Source organism: Euprymna scolopes, chromosome 40 (genome assembly GCF_053919585.1).
Source record: "Euprymna scolopes isolate OS-2025 chromosome 40, ASM5391958v1, whole genome shotgun sequence".
NCBI classification, from domain to species: domain Eukaryota; kingdom Metazoa; phylum Mollusca; class Cephalopoda; order Sepiida; family Sepiolidae; genus Euprymna; species Euprymna scolopes.
In genome coordinates, this window is record NC_136521.1 from 17,354,694 (window position 1) to 17,377,138 (window position 22,445).

The 22,445-nt window shown below is 35.8% G+C and overlaps 1 protein-coding gene across 1 annotated transcript; it reads right to left on the reverse strand.

Moving 5' to 3' along the window:
- Nucleotides 1–2,566: 2,566 nt before the first annotated feature.
- Nucleotides 2,567–17,145, reverse strand: LOC145265335 (S-crystallin SL20-1-like). Its single transcript, XM_080121103.1, has 6 exons — nt 17,013–17,145; nt 9,984–10,079; nt 9,674–9,789; nt 8,840–8,893; nt 8,562–8,669; nt 2,567–2,731 (listed from the first exon to the last, which is right to left on the reverse strand). The coding sequence occupies exons 1-6, from the start codon at nt 17,143–17,145 to the stop codon at nt 2,567–2,569; spliced, it is 672 nt and encodes a 223-aa protein (XP_079977229.1).
- Nucleotides 17,146–22,445: the final 5,300 nt, after the last annotated feature.

Sequence of the window (22,445 nt, forward strand, 5' to 3'; positions counted from 1 at the left end):
CATTCCAATGGTAGTGCTCAAAAAGCTTCACCCAGAATAGCTCCAACACTTACAAAGTTATTTAAGCGTTGTCTTAAGGAGAAATGCTTCCCAAACCATGGAAAATCCCGTCAGTATTCCCTATATTTAAGAATTCAGATGATCGTTCATCTCCCTCTCAGTACAGACCAATAAGTCTCCTGTGCGTCATGAGTAAGTTGCTGGAATCTGTGTTAAATAGAGAAGTAGTCAACCATCTCAGCAAAAATAACCTTCTTAGTGACATTCAATATGGTTTCCGTTCTGTAAGATCTACAGCAGACGTGCTTACAGATATATCTCATAAGATTAGCGAATCTCTCGACAGAGGCAACCTTTATAGGGCAATTGCTCTTGACATATCAAAGGCCTTTGATAGGGTATGGCATAAAGGTTTACTTTACAAGATCTCCAGCTATGGTATAGATGGAAATGTCTTCTCAATTATTAAATCATTTCTCTCTGATAGGTTCATAAGAGTAGTAGTTGATGGGCAAAAATCAGAAGCTCGCAGTATTAATGCTGGAGTCCCTCAGGGGTCCATCCGTGGCCCAACTCTCTTCCTGATGTACATTAATAATTTTCCAAATCATATCCTTACATGATTCGTAGACATTTATGCTGATGACACCAGCATCTATGGCAGCACATCTAAGACCGTAAACAACCAAGTTCTCTCCGATTCTCCCTCCTCTTATCATGAGCACGTGGTACAATGGGGAAAGGGGTGGCTGGTTACTTTTAATGTATCTAAAACCAAGATTCTTTCTTTACATCATCAACGTTCTGATCCCCATCTGCATCAATTGAAATGAATTGGAGGCCTCATGTTTTGACAAGCTCCTAGGCTTGACCTTTACTCCTGATCTTAAATGGAACACGTACATCAAATCTGTTGCCAATGCCACTGGAAAAATGGTGGAATCCTTCTATCGATCCACTGCTGATACAATTCTCTATCTATATAAGAGTCAGGTACGTCAAAGAATGGAGTACTGTTGTCACATTTGGACAGAAGCTGCTAAAAAGGACTTGATAGAGTTCAAAATAGACTCTGTAACTTCGTAGGAGATGTCCTTTTCTCTTCGCTGCAACCTCTATCTCACAGAAGAGGTGTTGCGAATTTGTCTCTGCTTTATCGTTATTTTCATGGCAAGTGCTCCACTGAGCTTCAATCTATGGTCCCCCCCTCGCCAAACTTTCACAAGAAACACTCGTCTAGCTGAAAGCACTATCAATAATTCCCCCCACTCTTTATCTGTGCCTAAACCTAAACATAGATTCCATGGACAAATCTTCTTTCTTAGAACTGCACGCCTGTGGAATTGTCTTTCGCTTTCCTGCTTTTCAGCTGACTACAATATGGTTGTCTTCAAGACCAATGTAAAGAAGTTCTTGATGAAATGTCCCTCTAAGTAATCCAACTTACAAAAATGTCAGTACTTATGTTTACTAAGCTATAATCACATTGACTAATATATACCCATTAACCCTTATCCTTTAGTTGCCTCCAGGCCTTAATTAGTGGCGAAACCTGTGTAAAAAAAACCCTCTTCTGAAATATACCATTGTTAAAATATAATATAATTGCATCGAGTTGCAAAGATAAGTTGAATATGAGTGGAAACAATGTCGAGGCAAGCGGAAAAAAGACTCGTCATTTTACCGGTCTCCTTATTGCTTAGTTCCGTATCGTCATGTGGAATGAATCCATTAATTTCATTGTTGACATTGGTTTCTCCGATATTTTGTAGTCAGAATTCATTCTAAAAACATTCGGTATTCACAGGAGAGTGTATGAGAAGGTTGCCAACATCCACAATGAAAGAGATTTTTTTTGCGAAAACAGATTTAAAATTACTAAAGATATATTAATAATATGCACCTGTAGGGGCGTGTATTCTTTTAATTGTAAATAAAGTATATTCAGAAAGTAACTGTCATGTGGACGCCTTTTGCCTTCCGACAAATATACTCTTCCCCTCCCCCTTTCTCTCTCTCTCTCTCTCTCTCTTTGTGTCACGTGATCTTGTTTAATCAATTACAGCAATTTTATCTTTCTTTACTGGCACAATTTTCATGATTTCCATTGTTTCTAAAGTAGTTTTAAAAAGATAAAACCGTAGTTTTGTTGTTTTTTTTTTAATCATCAAACTCAGGTGGTTTATTGGGTTGTTTAGAAAAGACAAAGTATATAATTGTATTAAAGTTTTAGTAAATTAATAATTGAATGATTAAATGTAATATTTGAATTAAACGTTCAAATCCGATAAAATGTTTTAAATCAAAAACAAAACGTGTTGTTAAAAAGTTAAAAGAAAATTGAATGCAATGTTCCTCCCGGGAAACTCCGAATGGCATAGAAAGCTGTTGGTACTGAAATTAAGGAAAACAAAAAAAGTATTATAAAAGAAAATAAAATTTATTATAAAAAAAATGTCAAACATGGCTGACTGATATTATTTTGACAAAGGCTCGTGGATACAATTTCCCTGTGTATCAAAATATTCATAATTTTGGCGTGGTCATTTGAATCCTTGGGTCATTTTTACCAGCAGGAGTTGCAACGGCTTTTAAAGTAACCAGCCATTCTTGGGTGGTTATAAAAGCGGTTGTACAGACCCATCATCCTGGGGTAGTTGCTGAACATGTTGGGGAATGAACTATACATGTTTTCCATGCAACAGTAGAACATCATATCACACCACATCATCTGGAAGAAGAGAAAATACATACGGGTTAATGATGATATCACCAAATCATATATCACATAATTTACTTAGAAATATGGCAGCTATAACTAATAAGTTCAATAGTTAATCAAATATCGAGATATAGATCGATATATTTTTATACGAAACCTATGTTCATCAACGTTTGTTTCCATATGGTGTTCTTATATTCTTTAATAACGCAAATAAATAACAAATATACGTTATTTCGAATTCTCTTACTACTGTTTTTATCTTTGATATTATTTGCACAATGTTTCGATCGATATAACATCAGACCTTCTTCAGGTGTATTATCTTCAATGTTTGAAAGTAAGAAAAGAGTAAATCCATATATCCGATGTTTCGTAGTTATTTAAGAAAATAACGAAAACTCGGACATTTTTAAACATTGCGGCTTATACAACTGAAGAAGGTCGGAGGTTACAACGACCGAAACGTTGTGCAAATAACACTCTAGATGAGAACAGTAGTCTGAATCATCCAAATAATACGATGGCCCTGTCGGTGGGGCATTAGGATACGCCGACTGCCCCCTTGCAGAGGGTAAAAGTCCCTCAATGGGGGTCCTGGATATGACCTTAAACTATATCCAATGGTGAGGCCCCAGCTTGTGGGCTTTGGGGAGTGTGGAGCCACCCTTTAATTACCATTGCTCCCAGGTCCACTCTGACCCGGAGTGGTAGTACCTGTTAGGGTTCCAACTATGGGTTAAATAGAAACCGACGTGAAAACAACAAATATATTCTATTAAAAATTAAATTCTTCAAAATCTTTGGATTCGGCATTAAATAACCCGAAAAGGGTTGATATGCCGTAAAACAAAAACAACCAACCAACCAAATAATACGAATATTTTTTTCTAATCTCAAAAATTAAAAACTGAAATATTCTTTAGTTCTATCAATTGTCTAATATGAAAACAGTCTTGATGTCTCTGTGAGCATTTTGTAGAAAGAGTGACTCTTTTTTAGCGTTGTTATTTCATTTACACACGTGTGGCTATACATACGAAAAACGCGTGAGTAAATGAGATAATAAAATAATGATCTTTTCTATATTTTTTATATATTTATGATTACAATCTTGGTGCTATCAGTGCGGATTGTTTTACGGTTCGCATGGCATGATATTTCGGTAAAAAATCTCCTTTTCAGATTTTGGTTTCTGTTCCCTTTTATAAGTGCAATCTGTATTCATGTCAATACAGCAGAGAATAAGTTTTAAATGTAAAATTTAGATTTTAGTTTCAAATGTTTTGGTTTTTCGAATGTTTTGGTTTTAATGTTAGTTTTTTATTAATAAAATATATTTTATCAAAATATACGCAAAATAACACTTATTTTTCCCCATTTTCAAAAGCACGACTGTAAATGGCAAAAAAAGATCTTTCTTACATTAAATTTATTCTGAACAATTTTTTCGCTTCAAAGCAAAAGAAAATAAGACACAAATAACGGTTGACACGTCGCCGCTGTGACTACAGACACACAACCAGCTAGTTCTGTCTACAAAGTTAACTGCCGACAAAAGGTGATAATTAATGGATATTCACAGCATCCTAGTTATTGGGTTTATCGCGTGTTTTAGCTGTTTCTTTGATATATTTCTTTAATCTTTAATTTTTTTTTTTTTTTTTTTTTTGCTTTATTAAATTATTTGTTTCATTTGCTTGTTTATTTGTTACGTTTATTCGGCTAAAAAAAGACACATTGCTAATTAAACGAAGGAGCTGTGGTGAGCTAAGAGTTATATTTATGAGTTATCCTATGTGGTGAGTGGTGCTTCGAGATGTGTATTCTGATGATTTTCTGCGTGTTGGAACAGTTGCGAAGACAGGGAGTAGGGATGGAATTCCAAGAGTTAGAAGTTCGAGAAAACATCTATTAGAGTAGAAAACCTACTGGCATCTGCGGGCCACTGCACTGTTGGGTCTGGATTATTTACGCCAAGACAGCACAGGTGCAGCAGGTTCATAAAAACACATTCCATTGAAGTACTTGTAAAACAAGTAAAATTGTGCAGCATTACAGCGATGGCACAGTAGTTGGACCTTGGTAAATAGTGTAGGCCTTATTAGATTTTACGCTCTTTTTGAACCGGTTTAATAAAGAGAGACGAGTTGGTGGGTGTGCCGGACCAGCTGTGGCAACAACGTATTTTACTAAATAGATAAGGTTTGCCTCTTTATAGGGTATAATTCTTATTTTCTATATAATATTTTAGTTTCCTAACTTTAATGTTAATTATAGATTCAAGGTTTCTGTTGGATTCAAGTTCTGATGAGAATATTTTATTCAAGGTTGTTAATGTTGAGTTTTTGTGCTTAAATAAATGCTATTCATAAATCATATTAAATGTGTTTCTTTATATATTAAAATAAAAGTTTCATATACCTTTATTATATGAGTAGATCAATGAGGAAAGATTAAGCGAATATATATATATATGTATATATATATTGTTTTTAAAATGTAATTATCCACTAACACGTGTTTCCTCGTCTATATACATATATAGTGTGTGTATGTATATATATATGTGTGTATATATATATGTATGTAATGTATGTATATATATATATATATATATGTGTGTGTGTATATGTATGCATATATGTGTATATGTATGCATGTATGTATGTAGGATAAGGAAAACCTTGATATAAAACCTGCGGCGACTGCTGCTTCTAATTATGTTGACATGCTCTTCTTTTTTGGCTCAATGTGGCAGTTGTTTAGACAGTGGGATTGTCTCAGTGCAAAGTCTTTCCTCGCTATAAAAAGCTTCAATGCACAGGCATTACTTGATAGGTAATGGAATACACATTTTGCAATCAGTGTGTATCTCGATAACAAAAAGGCTGGCTGTAGCCTGAAGCGTCAATGGCAATAAAGGCTCTGGAATTCCAGGGTCTGGCCTAGTAGGTGTTCGGTGCACCACAGCTTGGACCCGGTCATCATTGGATGCGCAGGACCTTCTATAGAAGGTTCATAGAATGACCGTCTGACACGTGCTGCTAGTTGCGCTCATGTTTTCGTCATTTGAGCCAGAGATATATTCAGTAATGGCAATAATCAATAACAAGTTGCTGCCATCATGTCTGTCTGTCTGTCTGTCTGTCTGTATGTCTGTATGTATGTATGTATGTATGTATGGGGAAAGTGTGTCAGTTTATGTCATATGCAACTGGTACCATGTAACCCAGTACTACCTGCCTCATGGTCGGGTCACCGGCAACTAAACTGTTTCCCCCAGCAAACTTGTTTGGTGAGGAGGGTGGCTAGTCTCCCTGAAGGATTAAAAACAAGACCGTCCAAAGGGCGAATGAACCCTTTTTCGGGGTCAACGGCCAACTAGCACCGTGTGTGTTTTTGTGTATGTATGTGTGCGTTGGAGGGCTCCCTTAATCTGTGGTGAAGGCAACCTTTCTAGGAGAAGCAAATCTCTGATTTAAAAAAAAAACATAAAGCGGGCGACCAGTACCCGCATTAAGCTGGTCTGCAGTTTAACTTGTTGGTGGCTATCTTGCTCTTACTTGTTGCTGGATCTACACATTTTGAACCGAGAGAGAGAGACTTAGCTGTCGTACAAAGCTAAGGCTCTGTAAAATCATCTGCGTATAGATACTCCCTCAGGCATGTGTCTATTAAAATGATCCTGTGGCGATGGAAGTCATTTTTGAGCTCATTGACTTAAAGTGTCTGAGGGAGTGGCACTCGTCTGACAAGACGTTGCAATCATCATGGTGAACGAATAATTTCACGAAATGTACATGTTAACTAGAAACCTTGTTCGTGCGATTTAATCCGATTAGATTATTTTCTTGGGTCACATGTCTACGTTGATAAAGCAGACACAACATAGAACTTGCAAGACAACATTCACCGGTGAAAACCATCCTAATTTAGCGCGTAGAGTTTGTGAAAATTGGACTTCAAAAGTCCGCTGTATACACGCAAGCCGCGGGACCATATACCCAAGATTGTATTTAAATTATAAATTTTAAAATTTAATAGTTGGAATAAACCACATATTGTATAATAAAAATATTATTCTGTAGTTTATTTTACTTTAAATTGAGCCACCTCTAATATATATATATATATATATATATATATATATATATATATATATATATATATATATGAACGTGTCTGTGTGTCTGTGTACATTTCCCTAAGCAATAGCTCTGTCAATTTTTAGTCTACATACTCGAAATTTGATATATAGGGTACTGAGATTTGGGAAAATCGATCTGATTGGTTTTTGGCCAGAAATTTGGCCATTAAGGGGTCAACGTTCAATGATTTAACCTTTGAGAACTCTACCAAACTCCTCCGACAATTTTGGGTCTTGTAACGTAATCCCCCATTAAGGAGCGTTAGAACTACGATGGGGTAGCTTTGTATTCCCGGGTGACGTCAGATACCCCAAAGATTTAAGATACAGAAGATAAATATACATATTTTATTTCATGCCAAAATAGATATTGTTTGAAAACCAGAGAAATATTTTTACTGCTAAAAGTTGACGACAGGAAATTTCACTTAGAACCTTGTCTGGCCTTAAATGAACCCAGGGTCGGATGTCAGAATTGACATCTGTCCTTGAAAATGGTAAGAGAATTTCAGGTGTGGAAATGGTGCCCACCCAGGGACCTGGGGCTTAGGATTTCGTGGAGATTTCGTGGCGAAATCTTATTGGCTGGGGAGAATTTCCACCCCATCCACACACCTTACTATATATAAGACTGTCGTGCGAAAATTAGCCAGAGAGTTTCAGATCAGAGTAGAGCAGAGTAGAGTTGAGTCGCAGAGTAGAGCAGAGACGTGACCCCTCCCCACCTCATCCATCCGTCGGTCGCTGTCTGTGAAGAGAGTTGAGACTTTGAAAAGAACTTACAAAATCTGAATGAGAATTGTAAAAACATTTTGTACATAATTTTATGAGAATTAAGCTTTTGTAGATAGACTACAATCCTTTGTCTTTCTTCCTGCCTGCCGCTTCGATATTCGCTTTCAGCATACCAGATTTCATGTAACAGCCTCAGAGGAGTCTAGACGACACGTGTCGAGAATCCAGAGAAATAAGAGTCCTTAACCACCTCCCCGAAGGAGGCGTTACAGTCTACGCACTTGAAATTTTAGATATAGGTTCCTTGGACATGGATCTTTCTTAATAACTTGATTTGAGCCCAAAATAATACATTTTAAGGGGTCATAATAGGGTCAAATTTAAAAAATTCATCTCTGCGGTCTCTTCCAAATTACTCAAATAATTTCTGGTCTAAATATTTGAAATTTTACATAAAGGGTATTCAGAGATAGGGCAAGCTTTTTCATCAGTTTGGGTCGAAAATTTTTAATTACCAATATATAAATGTATGTTTGCATGTCTGCCTTAAACTTTCAATAGAGGCTACGGATTTTACCAAGATCAGTATCGTTTTAAAGTTCGATCTTTCATACGACAAATATCGAAAGATCGGCTAAAAACATTAATATCTTCCCCTTCAACTAGGCACTTTTCTACAGAGGGGGTCACTTTTTTCGCCGATATTTTTTTAAGTTATCCTCTCCTTTAGATTGTCTAGCCTTAATTTAAAAAAATGTCGCCTCCGGTTTGGCGGTGGTCGTAACAGCATAAACGTTAGGTTTTACCCCGTTCTTTTCCTCCTTTGCGGTACGGGTTTGGGCCTGCCTTCCTACTGCGGCTTTTTTTTTTTTGTTGCTCAAGATACACATCCAAACACCCGGGCAACGTGTGTTAATGTGTTTTAATTTAGATAATCAGTAATTTAATACTGACCTGATCTCCCATGAACCATTGGTTTCCACCATTGCGCATGCACAGAGTCCTCTCCATGAAGGGCATGATCCTATTGAAGGTGTTCATGTATCTCCAGTACATGTAGTTCTGAAAAGACAAAAACAAACAAGTATAAAACATTGCTTCAAGTGTAACTTACATTAAACCATTCCACCATTTTCAGAATGGTATCAATTCGATTTAAAAATCAAGTGTAAATCAAATTCAGTTCTGAATTTCTTCAAAATTGATTTTTAGTAAATTGAAATGAGACTTACATCATAATTACCGCACATGCTGTCACCACCGAATCCCCAGTCGTTCATGTTGTACTGTAGGGAAAGAAAGAAAAGCATTTAGAAACATTTGTAATTAATGATTAAGATGTATCTCTTAAATAATGATCAGAATATATATATATATATATAAATATATAGATTCTTGAACAAATCTTTCACACTCATCACTTGCACAACATTCTAAATCCTATCAATTACATCACTGTTAAAAAATTAATTTATTTATTCTAAACACGCTATCTCTCTGAAATATGTATTCCCAAAACAAAGTAGCAAACAGTTTCTCCCTTCATCCTTCTAGTCCTCTTACCCTCCTCACTTCACCGTCAGACTTCTTTAAAAAACCTATACATATTACATTCATATTCCATTACATTATACATTGTTGTAAGCTTATATATATGTGTGTGTGTGTGTGTGTGTGTGTGTGTGTGTGTGTGTGTGTGTGTGTGTGTGTGTGTGTGTGTGTGTGTGCATGTGTGTGTGTGTGTGTGTGCATATATATGTGTGTGTATGCATATATATATGTGTGTGTGTGTGTATAGGTGAACTTTCTCAACGAGCGAAGAAATACATAAAAGGCTTAACTACTTCAGCGTGAATCTAGCAATCCCAAAGACTGACTACAATCCAAAAAGTCTGATAGTAGATAATATACACCCGAGAGTCCTGAGCTGGTAGCAATAATGTTTCCGCTCGAAACTACGCCTGAAGACAGAATCGTAACCTGATGAACGCGTTGTTGGAAGCAATGCTAATGTACACACACTAACTATGGTGTAAATATATATTTCTAAAAAATAACTGACTTACCCTGAAGTTTCCGTTTTTCCAATGGTAGTACCTCATATAATCGTGCATGATTTCATAGAAGCAATCGCTGATGTAGTCACACCTCATCATGTCCATGGAGTTATTGGGGTAGAAATCTGTAAATATCAAATGTGAAAAGCTGCAGTCAATTTGAAACCACGACTTAATTTTTAAAGATTGCAATTAAAATTATTTTAAACACTCTATGTTCATGATGAGAATTTCATAGTTAGCACGAATGTTGAAAAACGTAAAAAAAAATTGATTTTGAAAACTGATGTATCATTTAAGAAAACTATTGTATACTTACTGAATTCACGGGCCATGTACCTGCAAATAGCCATTGTCTCGGGCATCATGTAACCATTGTCAAATTGCATACAGGGGAGGTAATTACAAGGAAAATCTGAAAGAAAAACATAAGAAACGTATAACAAAATATTATTTTATTACGTGTGTCGGAATGCTTCACTATAAATTAGTCTCCCCATGCTGTACAGATCAATTCGAAATACACAACGTCTGGCACCAGCAGAAAAAAATGGGTGTATCAATCGACTGGAGTATTCAGAGTTAAATTATTCTAAAGATGTGTTGTGATAATTTCAGGTCTTCTCTTGGTTATTGGCCCTTTCTTGGCGCCATCTGAATTACTAAGCGGTAGTGTCTATCCGTTGATTACAATTGGTGACGATGATGAACGCACATATAACAACAAATTGAAAGATATACACTACAACTTATCTATATATATATATATATATATATATATATATATATATATATATATACATATATATATATATAAGGGAAAAGGACAAAAAAGTCCTATGTGGGAACTACAGGGGTATAAGTCTGTTGGAGGTAGTCGGTAAGGTATTTGCCAGACTCCTACTAAACAGACTAAATGAATATATTTGTCCCTCAGTACTGCCCGAAGCCCAAAGTGGGTTCAGACCCGGGCGTGGCACAATGGACATGATCTTCTCAGTCCGTCAGATACAGGAAAAATGCAAAGAACAAAGGCTAGCTCTATATCAGGTATTTGTAGATCTGAAAAAAGGCTTCGACACTGTAAACCGAACTGCCCTGTGGATAATATTGGGGAAACATGGATGTCCACCTGGTTTCGTAAATATGATCAGACAACTGCATGAAAACATGAAAGCGCGTCTCCAGCTAAACGGCACAGTTTCAGAGGGCATTGCCATTGACAACGGGGTTAAACAGGGAGATATTCTAGCTCCAACCTTGTTCTCAATCTATTTCGCAACAACACTCGCGTTCGCATTTAGAAACTGTGAACCGGGAGTGCTCTTTCGATTTCGGACAACGGGCAAGTTATTCAACCTTACTCGTTTCAGGGCCAGATCGAAAACATTTCACTCACTTGTCAGGGAGCTGCTGTATGCTGACGATGTAGACTTCGTCGCACACACGGCAGAAGATATGCAGGGCATCATGGACTGCTTCTCCAGGGCGTGCACTGCCTTTGGCCTCACAATTAGCCTGGAGAAAACCAAGATAATGTTCACCCAAGCTCCAAACAGCCGCTACGAGGAACAGGTCATCTGTGTAAATGGAACGAAACTGGGCACCGTTGATGACTTTGTATATCTTGGCAGTACTATATCGAGCGACGGAACCCTCGATAAGGAAATCTTAGGAAGGATCAATAAGGCAAGTAAGGCCTTTGGTAATCTCGAAAAACGAGTGCGGGCAGACAGAGCCCTGACCTTCAAAACAAAGATAAAGGTATACGAGACTTGTGTACTACCTGTCCTCCTATATGCCTCGGAAACATGGACGACATATCGCTGTCATATCAAGGCTCTGGAAAGATTCCACCAGACATGCCTACGCAGGATATTTAATGTCACCAAACAAGCTCTCTTGTCCGATGAAGAGGTGCTCAAGAAGGCGAGCACATTCAGCATAGAGGCTCGAGTCTTTCGAAACCAGACTCGATGGGCGGGTCACGTAGTGAGAATGGAGGATTATAGGATACCTAAGCAATTGTTCTATGGGGAGCTTGAATGTGGCAAACGACCCAATCACAAACCTCGGAAAAGATACAAAGATGTAGTTAAGGGAAACCTGCGGGCACTTGGCATAGAAATAACAAGGTGGGAAGAGATAGTTGAAGACCGGGAAAGTTGGAGGCGCTACGTCTACGCGGGATGTGAGAATTTTGAGGTTTTGAGAGTTGAGCACGCCACTATAAAGCGAGCCTTACGAAAGCGAGAGGATACAGAGGACTTTGATCTCGACCCCGCGTACTCGTGCGGGATATGCTGCAGGGTGTGCCTGTCAAAGGCAGGCCTCAAGAGTCATGGAACTACGCACGCGGGACGTGAACTGGGAGCACGGGAGGGAGGGGGCGGTCACTAACAAGGTTATCCTGCAGAATATGCGGCAAACTGTGCAGGCCGGGTGGGGCTATGTGGAATCATATGCGGACTCACTCACACGCCATCGTATCGTGAGGGTTGGCCGTCTTCTGTAAAGAAGTGGCAGTCACCATATATATATATATAGATGTTTTTATTTGTTTTTGTTAGCGATACTTTCTTGAATGAATTCAAGTATTTATACGAAAGTGCATTTTTACCTAAATGTTTGTTGAGAATAATTTTCCCATTGACCAATCTGGTACCCCCTTTTAATGGGGAGCGGCATATATATTATTTTTAATATAATTTTGATATAATTATATTTTAAAAATAATATATATATATATATATATATATATGTATATATATATATATATATATATATATATATATATATATATATATATATATATATATATATATATATATATACATACGAGACGCTTTACTGGGTAAAGAAATTTAAATATAATTTTAACTGAAATATGTAAAAGGATCCGGATTTTAAACGAACAATAATCAAAACTGCTGAAAACGAGAGTTGAAAACACAGTCGAAAGTACTTGCAAAGAACAAAAGAAAAAGTAGACCAAGACGACAATGGAACTTTCTTACACAGATTCAACCGAGAAACAAGAAGGACAATTAGAAAAATTAAAAAACTACAAAGAAAGCTTATTAAGCAAGAACACTCCGTTCTATTTAACAATATTTGTCTGAATGAAAACATGCTGCCTAAATACATTATATATATATATATATATATATATATATATATATATATATATAGAGAGAGAGAGAGAGAGAGAGAGAGATAGATAGATAGATATAGATATAGATATAAATACATCATATATATATATATATATAGTTTAGTAGAAATGGTAATTAATAAAAACTGAAGAAAGTGCTCAATACTGTTGTAGAGCAAATATGTGTTTTATTTTTTATTGCCGTATCTTTCTGTTAAGTTACATTATTGTTTCAGCTACCCGGCCGTTTTTTTTTTTTTTTTTTTTTTGCCGTCCTTAGCTTCCTCAGACTTTTACAGAAATGTTCGTTATTATGGGATCAAAGAGTGAAAGAGTGAATGAGGTCAGGGGAAAGGTGCGAGAAGAGCGGAAAAAAGAGGAAGGGGACAAGGGGGAGAGGTGGTAGGGGTTGCTTGGTGTGTCGGTAATGTTTTAGTTTTGGAGTTTAAGGAACTTGTGTGGGAGCGTCTGGGAAGTTCATTTCTGGTGTGGCTGAGGGCATAGACATACATGGAGGGGGAAGGGGAATATGTGGGGGTAGGAGGAGGGGGTTACTTTAAAATTCGAATCTTAATGTTAAATTTTTTGGCGTCTCGTTGGTGAGATGATTTCTTGATAAGTATGTCTTGACCTGTTGGGTGTTCGCTTAGGCGCGGAGGCGGGGGAGGGGCTATGATTTGGTTTAACAGAAAGATACGGTAATAAAAAATAAAACACACACACACACACACAGACACACATACACACACACACATATATATATATATATATATATATATATATATATATATATATATATATATAGTCTAAAGAAGTTTTGGGTCATAAAATGTAAAAATAAAAATAAAGAATGCAGTTTAAATTCCCTGGAAAAAAAAAACTAAGTTTAACCTATCGCACCTATAGCACCTACATAATCCGATTTCTAAAAAGTTTATAATTATGTTATGATAAGAGAATTCAACTATATAAGGATGAAAAAAACGTTAACTAGAATTGTCAAATAGAAATAGACTTAGCACTTGCATTAGCCAACTTCTCAAAAGTCTACAATTATAAAAGAGAAGAGAAGAGAGAGAGAGAGCGCGTGAGAGTCAGTTGAACTCGGGTGGCACGCTCAATGCCGTATCAAAAACCTGTTCTGGAATGAACCCTTAAAACTCACTAAAATAACAGTCCTTCAAAAAAAAAAAGTAATAAATACTTCACTGATGAAAATTGCTCGAAACGATAAAAAGATAAGTCTAAATATCTGTAAAGAAAAAACACAAAAAGCACATAATTAAAACAACCCCCGTTAACCTCCTTTTGAATATAACAGATCACTAAGTACGTGACCATTGCTGACATTTCTAATTGTTTTCGCTTTTTTTTGGGGGGGGTAACTTCGTTTTGCCTACCGCGCATCTCTGGAATAAAAAATTAGTTTGTAGCTCATTTTTTGTTGCCTTATTATAACGGACTCTTATATCCTTTTTTGATTAATGCCATGGAAAAACGGCATATCAACCGGTGCGCAAAGAAGCTTTTAGTTATCGCTGTCCCGTTCGATAAATCAGTCATATTTGGATCCGTGTCTACTAGATCAGGTTTTCCCAAGCTTCAGGACACCATGGAGTCCCTGAGCAGAGCAAAGATTTTCACGGAGCACTAACAAGATAATTTCTAAAATTGCTCGAAATGATAAAAAAAATTCTAAATATCTGGGGAGGAGACAAAAAATAAATTAATAAATAAAACATAATTAAAACAACCTCTCTTTTGAATACAACAGATCACAAAGTACATGATCATTGCTAACCTTCCTTGAATTTTTTTCTTTTTTCTTTTTTTTTTTTTTGACTACCGCGGTCAAATTTGACATTATTTTTTTAAATATAATCTCTGGAATCAAAAATAAGTTTGTTGCTCATTTTTTCTTGCCTTATTATGACGGACTCTTATATCCTTTTTTGGTGAATACCATTGTAAAACAACATATCACCCGGTTCGCGAAGAAACTTTAAGTGATCACCGTTTCGGTCGATAAGATGGTCATATTTAGATCCGCATCCACTAGATGCTAGGCTATCGATCACACGTCATTAAGAACTTTCCTTTTAACTTCTGACCAAAAGGGTCACAATTAAGAACACCTCGTAACATACGTGTAACATTTTTTTTTTAATGACTATTTTCTAAATATCACTTTTTTGGGTCATCTTCTCATCATCGCCATATTTTTCATGTTTGCATTTATCAACAAAACGATGAGTTGGAGCGATCTGTAATTGATTTGTTTTTTGGGTTTTTTTTTTGTTGTTTATTTTATACAATATGCAAAAAAAAAAAGATATAAGAGGATGATGCATACGTTGGGCGAGTCCATCTGTCGGGGGATAAAGGAACCAACATGAGCAAAGCAGCGCAATGGTATTCGCGTCAAAAGGGTAGGAGGATGGTAGGAGGTAATTAAAACCTAAAACCACGTGTTCTTTTTCCTTTTTCTGGTGAGTTGAATTTTAGTTATCGTGGCGACTAGACCAGGCGTGATTTGCTCTGGAAAATACTTTACATACTGTTGTTACTAGACCCAGTTGAAGGGGGGGGTCGCTAAAAGAGTATTTCTTTTTCGCAACCCTGATGTTTGCCTGGTCGCCTTGGAGTGTCTCCCTTCGGCCCATTTTTTCCGACATTTTTATCTCATAACGCCAACTTAACATGAAAACTGTGTCTAAAAAGTTTTAAGATTTAATTTTATTAATGTCATATTATATCTAAACAAGCAGATATACCTGCCGTTGCCCGGTGTTAAATGTAATGTTAAATTTCTTTTAAAAAAATGAAGTAAAACAACGAAAAGAAACTGACACGTGTGCATACGACTATTATGTTGTTTTGATTTTTTTTTCTAAACAATTCACTTCTTGCAAATAAAATAATACTCGAGTTTGAATCGAAACCAAAACCTAAATTCAATGCGTCAAGTACGATAACCATTTAGCCAGCTTACCAAGATATTTAAACAGTGTTTTTAATCGTCGTGAAACAGTTCACAAATAGATAAAAGTCTTATGACCTCCAAGTACCAATTTTTCAATTTTGATTCCTTAGCAGCCCTTTTTCGAAGGAAAACGACTAAAAAGTTTTCCACGTGTCTGAATACCCTATGTACCAAATTTCAAGTCGGTAGATCAAAAATTCGTTTAATATATAGGTTGAGAAGTGTTCTCAAGCACACACACATTTTCACTTTTATATATATTTGAATTTCCAACGTCTTTTTTCCGTTTCTCTGAAATAGAACTGCGTCACACTGTGCACGTGAAACATTTTTCAAATATTTTGTACTGGTATTTTTTGTTTCTTAATCTCATTCATCCAGAGGAAGTCTCGAAATAAACACGAAACGTTGATAACACATAATACGGTTTGTTCCTTTTTATTCTCTCTCTCTCTCTCTCTCTCTCTCTCTATATATATATATATATATATATATATATATATATATATATATACTAGCAGGGGTGCCCGGCATTGCTCGGGTGTTTGGAGGTGTATGCTGTGCAAAAAAAGCAAAAAAACAAAAAAAATGGCTAATTTTTAAAAACTTTGATCCCTATTATGACCCCTTAAAATTTATAGTTTCGGGCTCAAATCACTTTATTAAGTTAGATCCAGGTTCAAGGAACCTATATCTAAAATTTCAAGTGTCTAGACCCAAAATTGTTGGAGGAGTTTGGAAGAGTTCTTAAAGGTCAAATCGTTGAAATTTGACCCCTTAACAGCCAAATTTCTGGCTGACACCCGTCACATCGATTTTCCCAACTCTCAGTACCCGGTATTTCAAATTTCGAGTCTATAGACTAAAAATTGACAGAGTTATTGCGTAGGGAACTGTACACAGACAGACAGACACACAGACAGACAGACAGACACGTTCACTTTTATATATATATATATATATATATATATATCGATGCTGCGATGATTTTTTACCTTACGTGTTTACCCTACAGATTAATACCTTCTTCTTTGAAATCAGGGGAAACGATACGCGAAAGACTTTCATATCTTGAAACAGATTGTATATATACAATTTAATTTATCTAAGTTTTAGTAAAGCTCAACACTGCCTAACATCCGTTAATTGAAGAGAGCAACGATATTCGGGTATAGCTAAATAAATATAAAGAATATAATAAAAAATCTTACCATTCCTGCAACGATCCCAGTCAGAGAATTCGTATCTTTTGTCCATGTATTTGACTCCGGCCATATAGAACATCATACGCATGCACTCGGCACGGCCGCGGCCATTGAAGTAATGGAGGGTATAATTAGGCATGGTGGAGTGGTTTTCGGCTTCTTGGCTACCAAAAGGAAAAAAACGATATCTTATGGTTCGAGTGACTGTTCAGTCTTCTCTGGCGATCAAAACACAAACTAGACTCGTATATATACTTCCATGTGAATGAAGTTGTTAACGCTAATGAACAGGTAGGCGCTTATCCGTCCAAGGACGCCTATTCAATATTCCCAACTTGGCAAAGCTTAATTCCGTTTGGATCTTCGAATTTTGAAAAGTACAAATTCTTCCGAATAATTATAGTTCGACTTTTATTTGTTTTGATGTAATTTAAGTTTACCTGAACGCACGAGAAGTTGCATGAAATTTCTGTTCAACGTATGGATTTAGTAATATTCTTTCCAGTCACTATTGAATAAAACGTTAATTATTGATGGATATTTAAGTTGTATATAGCACATACAAGAACTTTCTAGATGGTTCAAGTATTAAGAGTTAACTGAATATATATATATATATATATATATATATATATATATATATATATATATATATATATATTGTGTAAGCAAAATCAAGACTTCAAAAACGGTGTTGATGGAAACAAAAAGTGTATTTCGTTTTACGTTACAATTGTTTCCATGTCCAATTCGATAATTTCAAACATTATATCGTTTGAAAATTTTCAAAAACCAGCATTTCTTCAGACTTTATGAATAAACACACTTTTTTTCCTTTCTCCTCAAAAATGCTCTATTTACTTTACCTCTATCGCATCTTTGCAAAAACAGTGTATATATATATATATATATATATATATATATATATATATATATATATATATATATATAAACTTGGTGAGTTAGAAGAAGAGAGTAAATTCTATTCTTTAAGAGGAGACTTATCGACTTATCGGGATTATATAAAGCTCCAGAAGATATCTCACTACTGATGCAATTCTCTATCTGTATAAAAGCCACGTACGTCCAAGGATGAAGTACTGCTACCACATCTGGGCAGGAGCTGCTAAAAACAGCCTATCCTGCCTTGACAAAGTACAAAATAGACATCGTAGCTTAGTGGGGGTGCCCTTTCCTCTTCCCTGCAGTCTCTATCCCACAGAATATACGTTGCGAGGCTGTCTTTGTTTTATCGTTATTTCCATGGCAAGTGTTCGTCTGAGCTCCAATCTCTCGCCCCTCCCCTCGCCAATCTTTCACGAGAAACATCCTTCTGGTTGATAAGCTCAACAAATCTTAATGGAGCAATAAGAATGGAAAATCAAGTCACACTACAACTTTCATTAATCTCATAACACCGCGCTATAACCATAGTCCTCTTATGTAATGTGATAACTGTTACTTTTGAATAATCTTACTTAGCATACACCCTCTCGCTTTAATCCATCATCGTAATATTATGCCTGAAAACATACACCGTCTCTAAGTGCTGTTGTTATCTCGGTTACCTCTGTTGATAAAATACATTTTAGCGTAAACCCCTGCATAGATACTATACATATTACATACGGATAAAATAGAACCACCAACCAACCACCTCTATATTATCCCCTTAAGTTTAAACACATAAACTACATACATTGATTAAGACTATGATAGACACCCTATACACCTTTTTACATTAAACTTTATAGAATACGCTCCTCATTTATCTTATAGTTCAATATAGTTCAATATAGTTCCCCCAAACAACACGAATAATTATATCTATTTATTTCGTTCCTGATGAATTCCTCGCTGGATGTCACATCCCCAACATGTTACCTAGCATTTTGTCTGCTCTTCTGATGAGAAGCATTAAATTTCGAAATACCTTGGTATAAATAGTCCCCTTTATCCTTCAACTAAATGTATGTATACCCTTATTAAATAAATGAATCATTCTATATATATACAAATATATAGTTTTGGGGACTTCATTTTCCATTCTTATTGTCTCATATCTATATATATATATATATATATATATATATATATGTGTGTGTGTGTGTGTGTGTGTGTGTGTGTGTGTGTGTGTGTGTGTGTAATTAAACAATAAATTATTGCTTATACCTACAGACACTAGTGTTTCATGCTTACGCAATCATCAGTGTAGGAGAAAACAATTCGTGCCGGTCATTAGATTCCAGTCACGAAGCCACCTTTCGCTCTATTTGCTTAGCCTTTAACACCAAACAATTGCCACGTGAATGAAAAGAATTAAGAACTATTAAACGCCGAATTCTGGCGAATGCATCATATATGTCGATTTTCCAATGCCAAAAACGATTCATTAATTGGCTTTTTTTATTAATTTTGTTTAAAACAAAAATCTTCTACTGCTAATAGTAATGATAAAAAATATTGTGTATTTTTTACGTCTGAGAATATATCTGTACATTTAACTTGTGTTTTTACGCTAATTGTGCAAAATAACAACTTTATAGTTAAATATTTATAAAGAATCCAAATCGGTAATTGTATCGGAATCGGGAAAAATATTGGAATTGCCCCATCACTAATATATATATATATATATATATATATATATATATGTGTGTGTGTGTGTGTGTGTGTGTGTGTGTGTGTGTGTGTTTAGTTAAAAGCGACTGAGAAAAAGATGACATAACCATATGCTTCCTCTATCAGACTAAAAAAAAATCTCACACCTACCAGTAGCTTATAAAGGCACCATTAGGATGCGCATAGAATATTTTTGTTAGCTTTCGGCTGTTATACAGATACAGATGCACAAAGTGTCTGTAAAATCGACGTTCACCTGTACCAAGCCTTGGATCGTGCCAATAGATAAAAAAAAAAAAATCTATCATAACGGTAGTTGCGAAGAAAAAAAAAAAGATTTGAGAATTCGTTTGTGTGATTTTTTTTTCTACTAATGAATCATCAAGGCCAAAAATCATTCGAGGATAAGGCTTAATGAGGTGCATAGCTTGTCAATGGGACGATGAAGAATATTATGAAATGATTGAAAATGAGAAATCTAATGGAGATATTTTTCTTACTTCTAATGATGGTATGCCAGATATTTGTTGACATTTGATATAAAGACGGTCATGTTGTAGTCTTTTGGGAAGTAACTTTGGGGCAATGTTTTCAATAGATGGAATATTTACGGAAAGAATCTCTTTTCATGCAGATCGAATCTAACTCTGACACACGGGGGAAAGATGAAATGTTGTTTTCAGTTGTGTTAGAAAGACGAGTCCATGCTATGAATGTCTTAAAGGAGGATTCAAAAGTTGGACTCCAGTCTAGCACTTTCCATGCAAATAAAGAATTTTACTATAGAAAAACTATCGATCACTCTCTTGTGTTAAAGGAGACGTGTCATCCTCAGCATTATATCGTACGAATCCAAAGATTCTATTGTTAGCATTGGTTTCCCCAATATTTTTCTAATCAGAATTCTTTCTAGAAGACATCGAATACTTCCGTTGCTAATATCCTAAATCCTAAATCAAAATAATCTTTGTGGAAGGAACTGGATTCGAACTTGGAACACCCAGGCGGCAGTCTGTGTCGTTAACAACTAGACCTGCGTCACCTCTCAAATAAGCCGTGTAGAAGAGTAGAGACCATCTCGACATTGAACAAAGCATTTTCTGAACATCACTCAATCTAAACGGTTTTCGGCCAGAAATATTGCTGTCAAAAGGGTCAAAGTTCGACTATTTGACCCTTGAAAACTCTACCAAACTTCTCCGCCAATTTTGGTTCTAAACACTAGTAATTTAAGATGTAGGTTCCTTGGACATGGATCAAACATTTTAGTTTGATTTGAGCCCAAAAAAATAGATGTTAAAGGAGTAAAAAATTAGGTTCAAAGATTAAAAAGTTGACCTCTGCGGTCTCTACCAAATTATTCAACCAATTTTTAGTCTAAACATTTGAAATTCTACATATTCATAAAATTAATTAAGACATAGAATAAGTTTCTTAATCGATTTTTGGCCGAAAATTTGAGCTGCCAAGGGGTCAACGTTCAAAAGATTTGACCTAGCAAACTATTCAGCCAATTATGGGTCTAAACATTTCACAATTTTCATAAAGAATATTCAGACATACTTTACAAAAGACAGTTTCTTTTTCAGTTTTTGAGCGAAAATTTGGCTTCCAAGAGGTCAAAGTTAAAAGAGTTGGCCTTTGCAGACTCTACCAAACCCCTCCGCTAATTTTGTCTCTAAAAACTTGAAATTTTAGATGTAGGTTACCTGAACATGGGTCAAACTTTTTAATATGTATATATATATATATATATATATATATATATATATATATATATATATATACATACATACATACATAAATTTATGAACAATACATAGGGCACGATCAAATCTGGGTTGAACTGCTAGGACATAATAAAATCATATGCAATCACTTAGTCCTACAAAGGGGATTGTGTCATGGCTAAAGTATTTCTGTAGCACTAGAATGATCCAACGATTTTTACAGAAAGTTTAGCAGCAGATTGAATGGTCTTCTCCATGCGGTCTAGGGTGAAAGTCTGTCCAAAAAACTTACCAAATCAAGATACAAATTACTGACTCAAAATAAACAATATGCAACTGCAAAAACCAGAGATAGACTGGTTAAAGTGACTTGCGTAGGCAACATGTCATAAAGAGCGTGAAGACTTATGGTTGAGTAGGTGACGTCGCAGCGTGAGAATGCGTAAATGTCCTAAATATTATTTCCAGTCCAATTTTTAATCTACCAAAAAGAGCGATTGGTAAAAAAATCAGTCTGTTAAATATTGGGCAAGTAGATCCACAAGTATATAAATTGGTTAGGTGAAAAAAAAAACACATGAAAGTTTAATTGGTATGAACTTGTTGACCTCTTGGTTTGATTTACTGTAACTGTCAGAATTGATAGAAATGGATGTGGCATTGCATGAATCCAAGAGAGAGTGAGCCAGAGAAGTCGGCAGTTCAATGGAAGTACTACACATATTAATATAGTCTTTTAAAATACTCTTATAAAATACTAGCTTGAATGCCCGGCGTTCCCCGTTTGTTTGGAGGAGTGTATTGAGCAAAAAAAAGTAGTAGGCAGGCTCGAACTCGTATCGTGAAAGAGGAAAAGAACGTGAAAAAAATTACCGTTGCATTCGTCCCCAAACCGAAAGTGGCGAAGGTTTAAATCAAGGCTAGTCAATCGAAAAGAAGGGATGACATTCGAAAATATCGGCGAAAAAAACGATCCCTCTTTGTAGAAAAGTGCCCAGTTGAGGGTCAAGCAATTAATGTTTTGGGCCAATTTTTCGATATTTGTCGTCCGAAGGGTCGGGTTTCAAAACGATACCGATCTCGTGAA